At 38.4% G+C, this 20000-nt stretch overlaps 1 protein-coding gene across 6 annotated transcripts in view; it reads right to left on the bottom strand.

Annotated features, from left to right (window-relative positions):
• Positions 1 to 15053, bottom strand: part of Alg3 (Alg3, alpha-1,3- mannosyltransferase) — a 20102-nt gene extending 5049 nt beyond the window's left edge. The window contains exons 1-6 of one of the 6 annotated variants that reach the window (XM_043027584.2): positions 14989 to 15053; positions 13176 to 13380; positions 12603 to 12713; positions 12211 to 12347; positions 4933 to 5093; positions 3345 to 3465 (exon numbers count right to left, since the gene is read on the bottom strand). In XM_043027584.2, the coding sequence (XP_042883518.1) occupies positions 3345 to 3465; positions 4933 to 5093; positions 12211 to 12347; positions 12603 to 12713; positions 13176 to 13371 (726 nt within the window). In that variant the 5' untranslated portion in view covers positions 13372 to 13380; positions 14989 to 15053. The other 5 variants (XM_043027581.2, XM_086537725.1, XM_043027580.2 and 2 more) reach the window with 5 other exon arrangements.
• Positions 15054 to 20000: the final 4947 nt, after the last annotated feature.

The following is a 20000-nucleotide window of genomic DNA, read 5'->3' on the forward strand; positions in this document are numbered from 1 at the left end:
AGAGATTGAGAGAGAGAGAGAGATTGAGAGAGAGAGAGAGAGAGAGAGAGAGAGAGAGGAAGAGGAGGAGGAGAGAGAGAGAGAGAGAGAGAGAGAGAGAGAGAGAGAGAGAGAGAGAGAGAGAGAGAGAGAGAGAGGGAGAGAGAGAGGGAGAGAGGGAGAGGGGGGGAGAGAGAGGGAGAGAGAGAGAGAGAGAGGGGGAGAGAGAGAGAGAGAGAGAAGAGGAGAGAAGGAGAGAGGAAGAGAGAGAAGAGAGGAGGAAGAGAGAGAGAGATGAGAGAGAGAGGGGAGAGAGACTGGAGAGAGAGAATAGAGAGGAGAGAGATTAGAGAAGTGCGAGAGAGGAGAGAGAGAGAGAGAGAGAGGAGAGGAGAGAGAGAGAGAGAGGAGAGAGGAGAGAGAGGGGGGAGAGAGGAAGAGAGAGAGAGAGAGAGAGAGAGAGAGAGAGGAGAGAGAGAGAGAGAGAGGAGAGAGGGAGAGAGCGAGCGAGAGAGAGAGAGAGAGAGGGAGAGAGAGAGAGAGAGGGAGAGAGGATCTCCGGAGAGGGAGCCATCTGCCCAGAAGAGAGAGCACTACCTAGCCCAGACGGAGAGAAGAGAATGGGAGAGAGCGAGAGAGAGAGAGAAGAGAGAAGAAGGAGAGAGGCAGGGGTGAGAGAGAGAGGATGGGGAAGAAAGAGCCGAGAGGGAGAGACGGGGAGAGAGAGAGAGAGAGAGGGAGTGAGGGAGAGAAAGAGAGAGAGAGAGAGACCAGGGAGAGAGAGGGGAGAGAACGCGAGAGAGAGAGAGAGAAGAGGAGCGAGAGAGAACAGAAGAGAGAGAGAAGACGGGGAGAGAGACGGAGGCGCTGAGAGACGGGGGAGAGAGAAGAGAGAGAGACAGGTGGAGAGAGAGAGAGCGAGGAGAGAGAGAGAGTACAGGCGAGAGAGAGAGAGAGAGAGGACATGACGGATGATGGGGCGGAGGAGAGAGAGAGAACCGGAGAGAGAGAGAAGAGGGATGGAGAGAGAGCGAGGAGAGGAGAGAGAGAGAGTCGAGGAGAGAGAGCTACGGCGCGCTAGCCGAGAGAGAGCGAGAGACGGAGGGAGAGCGAGATGCGGATAGATGCAGGGACGGGGCAGATAGAGATGGAGGAGAGAGAGAGGCTCGAGAGAGACGGAGGTGGCAAGGAGAGCGAGACAGGAGAGAGGGGCGAGAGAGAGAGAGCGCGAGAGAGAGGTGAGAACGGAGATTGAGAGAGACAGAGAGCGCGAGCAGACGGGGGGGGGGGAGAGAGTAGAGGGAGAGAGAGAGATTGGAGAGAGGTGAGAGCGCGAGCACGGGTGGGAGCAGAGAGGGGAGAGAGAGAGCAGAGCGGGAGGGGGGGAGAGATTGAGGACGGAGAGAGGAGAGAGGTGGGAAAGAGGCGGGAGAGAGCGCGATGCGAGAGAGAGAGAGAGGAGAGAGCGAGGTGACGAGAGAGAGAGAGAGAGGAGAGGAGCGAGCGAGAGCTAGGTACGAGAGAGAGAGGGAGAGACCCGGAGCGAGAGCGCGGGGGTAGAAGAGCGCGAGCGACCGGGGTCAGGGAGCGCGAGAGGAGAGAGAGACGCGACCAGGGGAGGGCTCGAGAGAGCTACTGAGCGAGCGCGGGAGCGAGCCGGCAGAGTGCGCGCGGGACGGGGAAGGCGCGCGCGAGAGCGCAGGGGCGGAGCACGAGGAGAGAGCGACCAGGGCGCGCGAGAGGAGCGAGAGAGAGCGAGCGAGAGCGGGAGCGAGGGGAGGCGAGAGATGCCGGCAGAGAGAGAGAGAGAGACAGAAGCGAGATGGGGGAGGAAGGGGAGGCGGCGAGCGAGCGCGCGGGACCGGGGGGAGCTGAGCGAGCTAGGGGGATAGAGAGAGCGCGGGGGACTGGTGGACCGGTTGAGAGCGATCTGCGCGGGTGCTCGAGAGCGCGAGCTCGAGACGGCAGACTGCGCGCGGGCACTGAGGCCCGCCGCGGCGCGAACACGCGATATAGACGCGCCCGGGGAGCACGCGATGAGGCGAGACAGGGATGCGCGCGAGCGAGCGAGCCCTGTGAGCGCGCGCGCGCGCGCGATACTTGGCTGCGATCGAGCGAGCGCGTCGGAGCTGGGGGAGAGAGAGCGTGCTCGCGACCGGAGGGGGCGAGCTGCGGTCGAAGCGCGCGGGGGGACGAGAGCGAGAGCTGGGGGGAAGCGCGAGGAGAGAGGGTGAGAGAGGATGCGAGCGATAGCGAGACCGAGGGCGGGGGTAGAGCGGCGAGCATGCGCGAGAGAGACGCCGTGGCGGGAAGGGGCGAGAGAGCTGCGAGGCGGGAAAGCGCGAGGGAGAGGCTGAGGAGAGGATGGCGGGAGGAGACGAGCGCGGAGAGAGGAGATGGAGGAGAGAGAGACGAGGAGACCAGAGAGACAGTGAGAGAGAGAGCGAGAGATGGGGGGGGCGGAGCGAGAGAGACAGCGGGGGGGAAGGGAGAGAGAGAGGGGGCGAGAGTACGAGAGTGGGGGGAGAGAGAGAGGGACGGGGAGAGCGAGAGATAGAGAGAAGACTACGGGAGAACGAGAGAGAGGAGCCCGGGGGGGGCAAGAGCGGCCACCAGAGGAGAGCGAGACCGGGAGGAGATAGAGAGCGCGCGAGAGACGGGGAGGGAGGGAGAGAGAGAGAGAGAGAGAGAGATGGGGAGAGAGAGGAGAGACGGGGGGGAGGGGGGGGTGGGGGGAGGGGGCGTGAGAGAGGGAGTTGGGCCGGGGGGAGTAGAGAGCGAGAGGTGGGAAGGGGGGGGAGAGGAGAGAAGAGGGTGGGAGCGGGAGAGGGAAGGAGAGAGGGAGAGAGGGTAGAGGGAGAGAGAGAGAGGAGATGGCGAGAAGTGAGAAGTGGAGAGAAGGGAAGAGAAGAGAGAGGAGAGAAGAGTGAGAGGAGAGATGATGGAGAGGACGGATGAAGAGGAGAGAGGGAGGGGGGAATGGAAGACGAGAGGGAGAGGTGGAGATGAGAGAGAGAGAGTTTGATGTGGGGAGGAGAGACCCTGAGAGGAGATGAGAGAGTGAGCGAAGAGAGAGACCCACTCCACCCTACTTGACTTTTTGGTGATCTAATCCTTGTGGCAATCATTCTAGAAAAGTGGAGAAGACTAAGAATAAGAAGGACCTAAACGTAGAGTGGAGGACAGAACACAGAGAGGAAAAACTAGAAGAAGAGGAAGAAAAAGAAGGAGAAGAAGAAGAAGAAAAGGAGGAGGAGTAGGAGGAGAAAAAAAGAAGAAACATAGTTGACAGTGCATGTCCCCAGCTTCAATGGGTTAAGAAAACCTAATGTATACACAATGGACATTAACAATCTAGTACATACCTGGACAGATGCACAGATGGTCAATTGCAGTATGGTTTTCTTGAGGCCAAGACAGCGCAGATATGCAAGCAACAGAGCAGGTGCAAACAATAGGATGTTCATCTTAATGGAAACTGCAAGGCTGGCAAAACAATAGATTTCACTTAAAGATAATTCCATCTCATACCAGATTTCTTGTTAAGTGCATTTTTTTCACTGTATAATAAATGAATAATCTGAACAAAACAATTATAATTTTAAATAATTATGTTTCACCTCTGTCTTCATATCATATCATGTGTCATATCTTAACCCATTGCAGACAGGTGTCATGACATACATGATGCAGGAGCTTTGGCCTGACAACAGGTGTCATGACATACATGATGTTTGGGCATTTTGGATCACTGTTGTCACAGAGGCGATTAGCCAAACCATCGTCTCTATAGCTGGTGGTATTAAGAGCCCTCAATTAACCAGGCAACAACCATAAAAGCCCTGGTGTGACAGGGGAATTTTCCACGTCGGTGGCAGTGGAAGTTTCCCTGAGGGTGTTTGTGCACACCTAAGATATGGTCACGCCACCACGTGTCACTTATGTATCTCGGTCACATGGTCGCATGCCCGGGCTTGTCTGATCTGCTGACCTGGGTAGATCGAGAGAGGCGTGTAAGCCGACGCCCTCGAGGCAGGGAGAGTCTACCCCGAGATCACGATCCTGTCGAGAGGCGTGTGTGCGAATGCGTGATAGGTGTGTGGTTATATCGCCAGTACTTCGCTACATGTATAACAGCTGCTTTCCGTGTGATTATATATACTTATTATACTGTGCATTTACTAAGTAAAGAAGAAACCATTGGACTAGCGTTTCTTCTACCCTCTACTCAGGGAGAAAGAGGGATAGCAAAGAACAGTGAATAACTAATGGGATATCAGTATCCATACTAATAGATAGCAGCGGCTATCATCTCAGAGACAATAGTGAGATATCTTCGTGGTGAATTTCACGAGAGGTGAGTCACCACACTGTGTCATTTTATTGTACTATGAGTAATGATGATAATTGCAGTCATAATTACTGTAACTGCTGTAATATGATGCAAAATGAGTTTCACCTAAAATCTAAAACCTAGACAAAAATGGCAATAGTTTTCCAATGAGTGGTATTTTGCTTGAAGTTACCTCACTCTGAAATAAAACCCATCCTGAGACTGGGCAAACAAATCTATCCCCGACTGCAATGGGTTAATATTACATTATATAATTTTGTCCTATAACAATCACTTTATTTAGATGGAGGATGGCAGACATTATTATAAATCAAGCTGAATAATTATTAATTGATTTAATTTATATGCTGTTGATATCATGACATCCAGTTTTGTAATCCTGTAGCCACTGCAAATTTCAATTAACATGTAGTAGAATATATTTTAATTTTCTAAAAATTAATTATGATTGTAACCTTTGTAAAATCACATTTAATCATAATTTTTACATAAATACATGGGCTTATTCCTTTTTCCAAACAATTACCCTGTATTTACAAAAAAGCCCTTGCATTCATATCCATATCTATAGTCTTATTTCATTTGCTTCTAAAACATACCTGTATATTAGACTTCCAACAGACCAATATCCATCAATGAAGAGATTGATTGCAGCATAGACAAACATCATAGCCACAGGATCATTAAACAACCGCAGAACGAAGATGGAGTGAACCCGGTAGGAGGTGCAGCATAAGAATATCAAAATGTAGGGGGGGAGCTGGAAATGCAAAACAATTTCACCTTAGACTTCTCAGTTATTACTCTCAGTAACAATTACTTTCACTCCCACTCTCACTCTTTCAATCTCAATCTTAAATTTAATGTGCAGGATACTGGTCACCACATATCACAGAAGTGAGGCTGATTTCTAGGAGGGGGGGTAGGAGGAATAGAGTGTCAATGGCAGTGTTTGTGTAGAAAGAGGAAAAGGATGTGGAATGGGAGGAGGTTGTAGGAGAGGAGGATGAGACTGGGGTTGGAGCAAAAGAACTAGGAGTGTGAAATAAGTAAGAGTCTTGGAGTCGAAGGAAGGCCTAGAACAGTGGGATATGGAACTTTAGGTTGGAAATAGTGATCTAGTCTGAGATCTATGTTGGTGGGATTAGGGTATATGTGATGGGTGGATGGGGTTAGAGTGGAGAGCATACTGTGAAGAAGGGCTGTCTGTCATGAGTGTAGTTTATGTCATGGGAATTTTAGAACTTAATGGGAGTAGAAGCAGAGAATGAGCTTGAGAAATAAGACAGGTTATAGCTCTCAGAGATGGGTAATTCTATTTGAAATCAGCAGCTAGACTGAATTTTTTTATGATATCTGACAGATTCCTCTGCTAGTTGATAGACCAGGAAGCAGGAGAGAGCAGATAAGAGAGAAGATGAGAGGAGAGTGAGGAGAGAGGATTGAGAGAGCGAGGAGAGATGAGAGAGCGATGGGAGGGAGTGAGAGAGAGAGGTAGAGAGAGAGAAAGAGAGGAAAAGGGAAGGGGGGAAGAGAGGAAAGAGAGAGAAAGATAGAGAGATGAAAGACGAGAGCAAGAGGGAAGTAGGAAATAATAAAGAGGGAAAAGAGAGAAGAAAGAGAATTAGGACAAGAGAAATATAAAGAGGTAAAAATGTATAAGAGAACGATTAAAAGATAGCTGAACTACTCCATCTTACCATCCAATCTAACCCCTATTTCCATCAATCACTATAAATATACAATCTATATCTTCTCTCTCAATCTTCCCATCTCTATATCTACCTCCTACAATATCTATTCCACTATATATTAACCCTCCTATCATATATATATATTATCTTCTATATTCAACCCTATTTTCTCTATTCCACACTATACTCTCTCTCTCTTCACCTCTTACCCTATTAACTCTCCCTATTAACACATCTCCTCCCTCCCCCTCCATCTTCCACATAAACTCACCTCTCACTCTTCCAATCTCTATATATCACATTATTACTATCTCCATCTCTCTATTATCTTATCTATATTCTCTATATCTATATATTTATTCTATATATCTCTCTATACACTGTAAATATAGAAGGTAAAACGACTCTGTAAGTCTATTATCTCTACGCCATTCTATCTCTAGAATATCTTATTACCTAGCTATCTATATATTTAAAATCTATCTCTCTGTCTAGCTCTACAAATCTATCGATATATCTTTTACAAATATATTATATAGATTAACTCATATATATATCTTTTCCATATGATAGTCTAATATACATATATATATCTATTAACCTCTTCTTAATTTAATTTTTTTCACAATATATATATATATCTATTACCATCTATTATCTATATATTTTACCCTATCTTCACTCTCTATTAACAATTCTAAAATCTAGATTACATATGACCTATCTCAAATATATATCAAGAAATAATCTCGAAGAGGATGAGAGAGAGCGCTAGAGAGAGCGCTAGAGGAGGAGGGTGGAGCGAGAGGATGAGGAGAGGAAGACGGAGGATGAGGACGAATGGGAGAGCGAAAGCAGAGAGAGGAGAGGAGAGGAGAGAAGAAGGGAGAGAAGAGAGGTGAATGAGAGGAGAGGAGAGAAGGAGAGAGGGAGAGAGAGAAGAGAGGAGATGAGAGAGAGGAGAGAGAGAGAAGAGGAGAGAGAGACGAGAGGTGAGATGGAGAGAGGAGGGAGAAGAGGAGGAGAGAGGAGAGGAGAGAGGGGAGATTGCTGGAGGGAAGGGGAGGAGGGAGAGGAGGAGGTGAGAGGAGAGAGGAGTTGGAAGAGAGCGGACAGGAAGAGGAAGGGAGGGAGAGAGAGGAGGAGAAGAGAGGAGTAGAGAGTATGAAGAGAGGAGAGGGAGGAGAGCTTGAGAATCATTGAGAGCGGGGGAAGAGGAGGATGTATGCGTAACATTGAGAGCCACGATAACGATCAAGTGAATAGGCCAGTAGAAAGGACAGAGGTCTGTGGGAGAAGCAGGGAATGTAGGATACAGAGACTGAGAGTACCTCATAGAATGTTTGGTGAGAGATAATGGAATGACGGGATTGAGGATGGAGAGAGGAGGGGGAGGGAGAGTGGGGAGGAGAAGTGAGAGAGATGAGAGAGAGAGAGAGGGAGGAGGGGATGAGAGCGGAGGGATTTTGAGGAAGCGAGAAGTTTGAGGTGAGGAGGGAGACGATTGAGAGCGGGGGGAGGATAGAAAGAAAGGAAAAAAGGAAGGGAAAGTTTACGGGAAAGGAGGGGAGAGGGAGAGGGATGGAGATTTTAAGAGCATTGAGATGCGCGGATGGTTTTATCAAAAACCCCTCAATTTTCGTGACTTTTTCTGGATGAATGTCAATTGTTACTGTTTAGAAGTACAATATCCTCCATAGTTAAAAACTAGGAAAAATATACTTTTGGACAATTGCAGAGAGAGTTACGAGTTAAAAAATCAGATATACAAGATACCTATACAGAGTTATATATTCTCAAGCAAGGTACACTTTTATCTAAAGCTGCTGTTTTCAAATGGAGTAACCCAGGCCTAAGAGACACTATTGTTAACTAACCTAGTGTATTGCTGTGTGAAGACCCATTACAGTTGACAGAGTAAAAGCCAACATGTTTGGATCTCTCAGTTATTGTGTACATGGGGTTAACAATAGCTCCAGTATTGTCACAATGGTGCAGCAAAAGCAAGATTGAGTGTTCTTTTAAGTGTCTTTCTATCTGTTTTGTTGAGGTAGGTAAATTTGCTAGTTTCGTGTTGGAAAGGCAGAAAGGAGTGGCAGAAGAATGGATGTTGAAACCATGGGGAAGGTGTGTGTGCAGCTAGTTTGTGATTTGTAACAATGTTCCTTCTTCTTTATGTCCTGGGTGGAGCTGTTGGAAGTACCCATTCCACATCAAAGTTGTTAGTGGTAGTTGTTCAATGTTAGTGCAAAAAAAAACCCCCCCCAAAACGTGTAAGTCTTACGAGTATTCCATTTGAGTGAAAATAGGAAGGCCAATATGTAGATTTAACATGAGTGTTCTCCTTGTCTCCTCTTACCTTCCTTGAGAATGAATGATTCATGTGATGTCATGTTGCCAGTCGGAAGCAAACTGTAGAGTAGCCTGTCACAATGGTGGAACAGGCATATATATATATATATATATATGTTTATATTCCAAATATGTAGAACTAAAAATCTTATAGGGTAAACCAATTTAATAAATTGGAGGTTATCTTAAAAATATTACATTAAAATGTTAAAAAAAAAATTAAAGGTTAATTTATTGCTGAATACAGCCACATAGCCTATTTGTGTTGTGGTGTGTGTGTGTGTGTGGGTGGGTGGGTGGGGTGTGTGTGTGTGTTTGTTTTTGGGGTGTGTTGTGTGTGTTGTGTGTGTGTGTGTATGGGGGTGGGTTGTGTGTGGTGTGTGTGTGTGTGTGGTGGGTTTGGGGGTTGTGGGGTGTGTGGGGGGGGGGGTGTGTGGGTGTTTGTGGTGTGTGGTTGTGTGGTGTGTGGGGTGTGTGTGTGTGTTGTTTGGTGTGGTGGTTTTGTGTGTGTGTGGTGTTTGGTTTGGGGTTGGTGGGTGGGGTGTTGTTGTGGTGTGTTGTAGGTGTGGTGTGGTGTGTGGTGTGTGTGGTGTGTGTGTGGTGGGGTGTGTTTGGTTTTGGTAGGTGGTTGTGGTGAGTGTGTGTGTGGTGTTTGGTGTGTGTGTTGGTGTGTGTGTGTGTGTGTTTGTGGTGTGTGTTGTGTTGGTGTTTGTGTGTAGTGTGTGTTGGGTGTGTGTTTGTGGTGTTGTGTGTGTGTGTGTGTGGTGTGTGGTGTGGTGTGTTGTTGGTGGAGTGGTGTGTGTGTGTTGTGTGGTTGTGAGTGTGTGGTTTGTGTGTAGTGTGGGGTGGTTGTGTTGTTGTGTATTGGTGTGTGTGTGTTTGTGTGTAGTGTGTGTTGGGTGTTGTTTTGGTTGGGGTGGTGTGGTGTGGTGTGTGTGTTGTGTTTGGGGGTGTGTGTGTGGTGGGTGTTGTGTGTGTTTGGTGGTGTGTGTGGTGTGTTTTGTGGGGTGTGTTGGTGTTGTGTGGTGTGTGTGGTGGTGTGGGTTGGGGTGTGGGTGTGTGTTGTTGGGTGGTGTGTGGGTTGTGTGGTTGTGGTGGTGTGTTGTGTGTGTGTGTGTGGTGTTTTGTGTTGTGTGTGGTGGGTTTGTGTGTGTTTGTGGTTTTTTGTGTGTGTGTGTGTGGTGTGTTTTGTGTGTAGGTGTGTGTGTGTTTGTGTGTTGTGTGTGTGTGGTGTGTGTGGGTGTTGTGTGTGTGGTTTGAGTGTGTTTGTGTGTGTGTTGTTGGTGTTGTGTGTGGGTGTGTGTGTGTGGTTGGGGGGGGTGTGTGTTGTGTTGTGTTGTGTGTGTTGTGTGTGGTTGTGTGTTTGTTGGGTGGTGTGTGTATGTGTTTTGAGAGGGATTTAGTGGGGTTGTGTGTATGTTGATATTTAGAGTGTGTGGGTTTTGAGTGTGGTGTGTGTGTTGTGTTGTTGTGTGGGTGTGTGTGTTGTGTGTGGGTGTTGGTTGTTTTTGTTGGGTAGTTTTGTGGTTGTTTTGTTTGGTGTTGTGTGTGGTGTTTGTGTTAGTTTGAGAGTTGAGGTGATGGTTTGGTGGGTTGTTTAGGTGAGTTTTGTGTTGGGGTGTTTGGTTGTGGTGTAGTTGATTGGATAGTTATTTATATGTTATTGTGGATGGGGTTGTGTGTGTGTGTGGGGTTGTGTGTGTGTTTGTGGTGTGTGGTGGGGTGTATGTGGGTGTGTGTTTTGTGTGTGTGGAGAGTGGATTTTGTGGTGTGGTGGTGTGTGTGGGTTGTGTGTGTGTGTGGTGGATTGTGTGTCGGGTGTTGGGGAGTTGTGTGTGGTGTGTGTGTGTGTGGTGTGTGGGGTGTGGTTGTGTGTGGAGTGTGTGTGTGTGTTGGTTGTGTGTGTGTGTGGTGTGTGTGTGTGTGTTGGTGTGTTTGTGTGGGTTGTGTGTGTTTTGTGATGTGTGTGTAGTGGTGTTTGAGAGTTGTGTGTGTGTGGGTGTTGGTGGGTTGTGGGGAGAAAAAAAAAAAAAAAAAAAAAAAAAAAAAAAAAAAAAAAAAAAAAAAGTGAGTCGTTTTGTGGGGTGTGTTTTTTGTATTGTGTGTTGGGGGGGTTTTGGGGGTTGTTATGTGTGTTTTTTTTGAGTTTCGGAGTGTTTGTTTGTGGTGGGTTGGTGGTTTTCGGGGGGTTGTTGGATTGTTTGGGGTTTGGTGTGGTGTGTGTGTGTGTGAGTGTGTGTGTGAGTGTTTTGGTGTGAGTTGTTGTGTGTTTGGGAGTGTGTGTGTGTGTTTGTGTGGGTGTGTTTGTGTGGGTGTGTGTGTGTGTGGTGTGTGTGTTTGGGTTGTTTGGTGTGTGTTTGTGGTGTGTGTGTGAGTGGTGTGTGTGTGTGTGTGGTTTGTGTGTGGGGTTGTGTGTGTTTGGGGTGGTGGGGTGGTGTGGGTGTGCTGGTGGGGTTAAGTGGGGTGAGTTGTTTGTGTTGTTTGTGTGAGTGTGGTGATTGTGTGGTTTGTGTTTTTGGTTTGTTAGTGTTGTTTTTTATTTTTAGTTATTTTTTTTCTTTTTATGTATTATGTATTTGTAATTTGTGGTATTTTTAGTTTGGGTATTTTTTTTTTTTTTATGATTGTTTTTTTTGTATTTCATATTTTTTATTTTTTTAGGTTTTTTTGTTCAATTGATAGAAATATAATATAATAGGGGGTTTTCATATTTTTTATTAGAGTTATATATATATATTATATATATTATATATGATTATATATATATTATATATATATTATTACATTATATATTATAAAACTATTTATATATTATTCTATATATATTATACAATATAATTATTATATATATAAATATATTATATATATATATTATATATTATATATAATATATATCTATATATATATTATATATTACATATTATAACAATATATATATATATTATTAATTTATATATATATATATTAAAAATATATTATATATATATATATATATCAAATATATATATATTATCTAATATTAATATATATATTAATATATATATACTATATTTATCATTTATTTCCTAACTATACTATATATATATTTATATCTCAATATATATATATATATATAAGTCATAAACTAATAAATATATATAACATTACTATTACATATATATATATATAAATCTAACATATACATTTATACATACTATACATATATATACATTATATATATCAATACTTTATATTTATATATTTATCTATATATATATACATATATATATAATATATCTATACCCCCCCAATTAAATATATTACCTACATATATATATAATATATAACCTATATATATACATATATTAGATATAATATAAATCTATATATCTATCTATATATATATATCAAAATATATATCATCTCAAATAAGCTCATAACTAATATATATAAGAATTATATAATTATATAAAATTATAATATATAAAATATATATTTATACTAATCAAACTCGAAGTATATATATATATATATATATATATATTATATAAACTATATATTATATATCTATCAATATATATACCTATATATTATATCTCACATATATATATGTATATATTTATATTATATTATATTATATTATATTATATATATATAATATAATATATATAAATGGTATCTCAGTTATCTACCATCTTGGTTCAGTGTACTGGAGTATTATGTAGCATATGGGGTTAATTTACAAAAATAAGTCTGCAGATTGTACAGTGCAGTGCCACTAAGTGTGTATTGGGGCTTTGATACTTGAAAAATAAAATATGAATTAACCAATATTTCATTCATAAAACATACCTTTCTACTCTTGTGAAAGATTCTGAAGACCAGAACTAAGGTGATAACATAAAACGCTGCAAATATGTATTGGGCTAGACGAACATTTGCACCATTGCTTGTGATTTTATACAACCCTAAGAATATGTAGACAAATCCTGAAAAATTAGGGATACTATTAGCCATCACTTTTTAAATTCCTATGCTTATTCTATGATCAATACTGTAGTTTGTCATATCTAATAAAGCATAAGAAAATAACAAAACAAACTGACTCCAGTGCTAGGATATATTTTTCAGATAAATATTATATTGATCATCATTACATTTTCAAAAATTATTATTATCATTACTTTGGTATCGGTCAATGTATTAGCTGTATTTCAATCAACATACATCAATGATGAACTAACCTGCAGGGTAAACAAGTGGTCCTGTATCTCCACGCAGTTTAGTATAATCCCATGTTCCATTCACTACACCTTCTACCTCTTGCATGTAAGCCACCCAGTCAATCTCAGTATCTGTTAATGAAGAGAGATTGCGTAATAAACCTATAAACCATTAAAACATACACTTAAAATCCATCACCTATCTGTTATAAAAATGTTGAGTAACAATACAGCTTTATCTAAGGATCACACCATTAATCATCTTAAAACTTTGATTCTTAATTTCTACAATATTATGCAAATAATACCCATAACATCAATAGTCTCCAGTCTAATACATAATTCATTCATGTCATATAAAATGGTATGTAAATAAACATTGAAAGTGTCTTGAAAATAAAATAGAATTTTATTAATATTTTCACAATATAACTATGGTAGATTTGATCTTAGATTTATATTCTTGATCAACTGAGTTGAGATCAACAACTTCTAATAACAATTCTAAATCCAATAAGTTATAACACTATCCTCTATACTATAAGATCTTTAGTTATGACACAAACACCCTCATGGAAAGGAACCTATACTCACATTTGATTTTTTGGATGATGTATATATTGACAACGATCTCTGCCACTATGAACAACAAAGCTGAAACCCATAAGTACTTTGGGTTGAAGATCAGATTGATGAGCATGTTCTTGGTTGCATATTTCTGCCAGATCTGAGAGGCCCTTGCCATGAAGGATTGGGACTTCCTTTTCTGGCTCCTTTCTCCCGGAGCCATGATTGCTTACTGAAAGAGAGAAGGAAAGTATTAAATGTGAAAAGATCATATTTCCATGTTTCAAACTAAGAAATCTAGATAAGAAAAAATGATAAAGAGACATTTAATTTATTGAAGCATTCATGAATTTATCTTGAGAATGTAACAAATTAAAATTTATAGCATACAGGTGAAGCCTAACTTACAGATGTATACTTAAAACACAAGTTAGTTTTAGCAGTACAATAAAAAATGATTTTATTTCATTATTATTCACATATCATACTTGATTCACACAAATTGTACAGTCACTATAAAGATACTGTTTTATCTGCTAATCTACTCCATTACATTGTATAAACCTACAGATTTTGTGTGACCTTATTTTTATATTTATATATATTTCTGTGTCTTTATATCTTTTCTGCATCAGACTTTGGTACAATCAAAATTTTAGTATGATATACTGTCTGAAAGTATTTTTTTTTACTGCAGCACTATACCATTGAAAAATGGTATTGCACAAAATTCTTGCAACACAAAAGAGCAGGCAAAATTAGCAACATGAAAGAGCAGGCAAATTTGGGTTTAAGTGCAGAATGAATGTATGTAAACTTCCTAAGCTCAAAAGTATTTTACTATCTGCAAAAATGTTGCTATGCATGTGATTTATGGTTCATTCATTCTCCTTCCCTCTGACTCTCTCCTATCACCTATTCTCTACCAAAGCTCCTCCTCTTTCTCCCTTTCTCATCAGATTTACATTGAGAAAGCAAAGGTACATATGACTGCTGCTGTGCTGAGCTTGTCTGGCTTCTTATTCTGTGAGTGTGTATAAAATGGAAGTATGAAACAACACCATAAATGATTATACTGGGCTTAAGTACTATCTCCCTCTGTGACCATACTCTTAAATTCACATCAAATTTGTCTTTGAGAACCTGCATGGTCAAATTCCAAACCATGCATGAGTGCTTGAACTTGATTACTAGGACCTATAGAATAGTCATTTATGCCTTGATATCTGGATAATCCTTCAACAAAAAGCAACTGTCTATTCTCAGCTATTACAATGTCTAAATGCATTGGAATGTCTTGTCACACATGATAACTGTCTGATAAATGGATAAACAACTAAATACTGGACATATAACATCCAAAAATATAATGTTCTCTCCTCTCAAAGTGCAGCTTACAACTAAATACAGATCTTGATGCTTACTTCTCTCTACAAACACTGGCTTTTAAGTTGTATCTCAACCGGCCTCATCAGGAAAGGAAAACATATTTACCCAAAATTGAACTAACTTCCATTGACAAATGTAAAAGTAAAGGTTGATAAACTCTGAAATACCTATTATCATATCCCTTCACCTGCTAAAAGTACAAACTTATACCTGAATGAATTGTTATCAAGTTTGTTTAATAAGAGTGAAGGTGTATGAAAAAAATATACACTAAAAATATAAACTCAAAACAACGTGCTTGGATATGGCTTCATGCTCTCATTAGTTTGAATTAATAATCGCACACAATGGAATGTTTGAGATGAAGTCAAAGGGTTCTATTTTTCTAAAAGTCACTCATGATCACCAAGATCTCGGTATTAATTTCTACGGAGTGTTTGTTCAATCTCACGTTGAATCGGAGTCGGCGAATTAGCAGAAAAATGTTTTTGAACGTTTTACAGGATAACAATACAGATTATCTATTCCATTTCTCACTTTCTATCTATGCTAATATCTTGTACTAGTTCGTAGTTAGTAATTGATGTTATATGAATCCTTTTGTATATTTATTCTTCAATATGTTCTTTTTTTTTTTTAGAGTCTTGTCGTCTTTAATGGCATGCGAATTTATAATTTTATTGAGATGATTCTGACTATATCGATTGTTTCCGTAAGTTAATTTTCATTTTTTTTTCTTGCTATTTCATGTATGTGCTTATATACCCACTTTGAAACATATGCTAGATTTATATTATCTTGTTTGTATCCTCGAATTATTATACTGATTTTTACTCATAGATTAAGTGGTCAACTGTAGCATTAAAGGTAAACTTTTAGTGCATACACGACAATCCACCTCACCACACACACACACACACTACACACGACACAATACACACACACACACACACGACACACACAACTCAGACAGCACACACACACACGACACACATCACACACAGCACACACACACACACACACACAACACTACCACCACACACAACATACACACACCGAACATCATGCAAACACGCATACACGGGCCATTCACGTGTCACACACACACACACAACACATCAGTTTACTCTCACCTCACACACACACACACACCAGAACACACACACACACAACACAACACATAATATAACATATATATATATCATGCAATATATATATTGTTAACTTATATATATATAAATATTAATATATAACATACATATATATGTATATATAGTTATATATTATATGAACCGTTACTATTATATATATAGTGTGTGTGTGCATGTATGTATGTATTGTATACATACATATCTACACACATTCACACACACACACACACACAAGAAAACTCGCACATATATTATATATAATAAAGATATATTATATTTTAATATATTTGAAGTATATATTAATACATTTTATATATTTTGTATACAATATATATATATTAATTATAATTATAATTATATATTGATATATATATATATAGATATATATATATTTTGATTAGTGTCGTGTGTATGTGTTGGTGTGTGTGGTGTGTGTGTTGTGTATGGCATTGTATAATACATATATATATATTAAAATATAATTATATAATTTAATTATAATATATATATATATTATATATATATATATATATATACACATGTATATTGTAGCACACACACACACACCGTGACACAACCACACACACATGCACACACATCAACACACACACACTCACACACACATATAATATATAAGTATAATATATATATATTATATATATATTAAAAAATATTGTATATTCTTATATACATATATATATAATATTTAATTAGATATATATATATATATATATATATTTTAATTATTTATTATTATTATATTTTAGGCTGTGTTGTGTGTGTGTTATTATAGGTGTGTGCTGGTGTGTGATGTGTGTGTGTGTGTGTGTGTGTTGATGTGTAGTGTTTATGTGTGTGGTTGTGTGTTTATAACAATATATTAGTAGGCAATACATATCCATCCATAGAAATTACACACACACATCATATTATGTATGACTTAGATATATATATAATTATATATATATATATATAGTGATAATTATAGTAATTATTTATATATATATGTGCTGGTGTGGTTGTGTGGTGTGTGTGTGAGCTTGTGTGTGTGTCTGTGTGTGTGTGTGTGTCTGTTGATGGTGTTGTGTGTGTGTGTATTGTGATGGTGTTGTGTCCGATTGACATGTTTGTAGCCAGCGCGACTAAACACACGATCTGCTGGGTGAGTCTGAGAGTGAACGATTGCTCTAAGCACGTAATATATGTATAGTTTTATTATATATATATATATATAAGTATATATATATTATTTATGTATATAGTTATATATAATAAATATATTATGATATATGCATTATAGTATAATATTATATATTAATATATATATAGTTATATATACATATATATATTTTAGGTATATATATATGTATATATTATATATATAAACTGATATATAGGATATATATGTAATATATATATATTATATATCGAATAATATATATATATGTGTTATATATATATTATAGAGAGTGTGTGTGTGATGAGAAGAGTATTAAGAGAGATGATTAGAGTAGAGATGAACGTAGAGAGAGAGAGAGAGAGAGAGAGATGTATATAATGTATACACACATACAAAACTCAACAATCACACACACACTCAGCACACATACACACTCACACACACACACACACAGTCTATCATACTCATGTATACACACACACATACATCACACACACACACACTCAACTTTAGATATATATATAGTATAGTTAGTATATCTATATAATAGTATTACATATAATATGTATATAGATATGTATATATATATGTATATATATATATGCATATATATATTATATATAATATATATATAGTTATATAATATATATAATATATGATAGAGAGAGAGATTGAGAGAAGATTATATAATGTATACACACATACACTACACACACACCACACACACACTCACACTCACACACCACACACACACATACACACACACATAACTACACACTAACACACACACACACCACACACACATATATACTCTATATATATATATATATATAACTGAGGAGTATATATATATATATCGTGTGATATAGTGATTGATATACTAGTGTGTTAGTCGATATAGGTATTGTATTATATATAACATATTATATAATATAGTTAATAATATATGTATGTATATATATATATATATATGTATATATTGATATAGTTATTGGTATATATTGATGTATATATATTGCTTGGGAGTATTTTGGAGTGATATAAATATATAAATATGAATATATATGGTATAATATAATATGCGGTTGGGTTATGGGGATAGTTATATAGATATATAGTAATGATAAATATATATAGTGATGTATGTTATATGGTATATATATGTATGTATATATATGTATATGTATATAAATATGCATATATAATACTATATATATATATATATATATAGGTATATATATAGTATGTATATTTACATATACATGAATATATATATTATATATATACATTTATAATATATTGTTATTGTATATATATTTATGGTTTATCACACCACACAACACTCACTACACCACTATATATATATTCATATATATATATTCATATTTATATGTATATATGTATATATATACATATATATATATATATATATATATATATATATATATATATATATATATATACACATAAATATGTACACACCGACACACACCGACACACACACACATACACACACAAAAAAAAAAGAAAAAAAAAAACACACATACACACACACGCACACACATACACATACATACACAAACACATGTATGTGTGTGTGTTTGTATTTGTATGTATGTATGTAAGTCTGTATTAGATAAACATGGATATAGCTTGATACATATAGAAAGAACATAGGATCCTCTTTTTGATGACTGTTAATAAAAGCTAGGTGGTCTGTAAACGTCTGCGTAATTGTTTATTCCTTAGTTGAGAAAAAAAGGCTAGAGACAGGAAATCAACAGCGTCCTCAGGAAGTTGAAGAACGGAGCTGGCGTACTGTTGCGACAGTAGTTGGACAAGGTCTGAGGCAGGACTGACCCAGCGTGAGGCGAGGTCACGAGGATAGGCGCTTGCCCTATCCGCCAATGCCGGCGGCGCGCGCCATTTTTAACGAACCACGTGGAGAGTACGGGTATGTTTCATACACAAGCACACACACACACACACACACGCACACAACTCAAACACATAATCAAAACCACACACACACGGCTGCAACACACACACTCCATTCACAACACACACATATATAGATATATATGATATATATTTATATTATATATATATATTATTATATATAAAAATATAAACACGCACACACACACAAACATGCCCACACACACACAACTACACACACTCAAAAACACAGCACGATACACACAATATATAAATATATATTAATATATATATAATATATTTTAGTTAGATTTATAGTGTTTATATATATATTATAATAGAGTTTTGATTATATGCGAAGTTATTAATTCAATAGGGGGTGGACCACACACACAAACACAAATATCTCTCCTACCTCCACACTCTGGGTGTGTGTGTATGTTTGCTGTGCGTGTGTGTGTGTGTTGGTGTGTGTGAGTGTTCGTGTGAGGGGTGTGGGTGTGTGGGTGGGGGGGGGGGTGGGTGGGGGGGGTTGGGGGGCGGGGGGGAGTGTTGTCTTTCACAACAATCACTCTATATCTATATAACAAACAAATAATATCTCTCAAACAATAACTTTTATAGTTAGTTTGTTAGAATTGTGTTTTGAGAGTAGAGATTGTTATAGTTGTATATAGGGATTAAATATATTTTTAAATATTATATATATAAAATATAGATAATTTTACATTAATATAATACAAATTTATAAAAAATATGAGATAAATATATATTGATATATTAATATTAGAGTTATATATTTAACATATTTTTGTGATATTTTAGTTGTTTGATATATATTATATTATATAGATAGATGATTATATAAATGTACACCTACAGAGTTAATTTAGATCATTGAGATATGATATTTTATATGTATATATATATATATTATATATTTAATAATTTGTTGGTTATTTTTTAAATATAATGATACATAGATATTTGCAGAGAAGAGATTCATATATACATATATGTATGTATGTGTGTGTGTGTATCTTATGTACACACACACACATACATATATACATGTATATATATATATATATATATATATATATATATGTGTGTGTGTGTGTGTGTGTGTGTGTGTGTGTGTGTATGTATATATATGTGTGTGTGTGTATACATACAAAAATAGTTGGACAAGGT

The sequence above is a fragment of the Penaeus japonicus genome, unplaced genomic scaffold (genome assembly GCF_977035675.1).
Source record: "Penaeus japonicus unplaced genomic scaffold, GWHDUDI00000001_assembly GWHDUDI00000006, whole genome shotgun sequence".
NCBI lineage: Eukaryota > Metazoa > Arthropoda > Malacostraca > Decapoda > Penaeidae > Penaeus > Penaeus japonicus.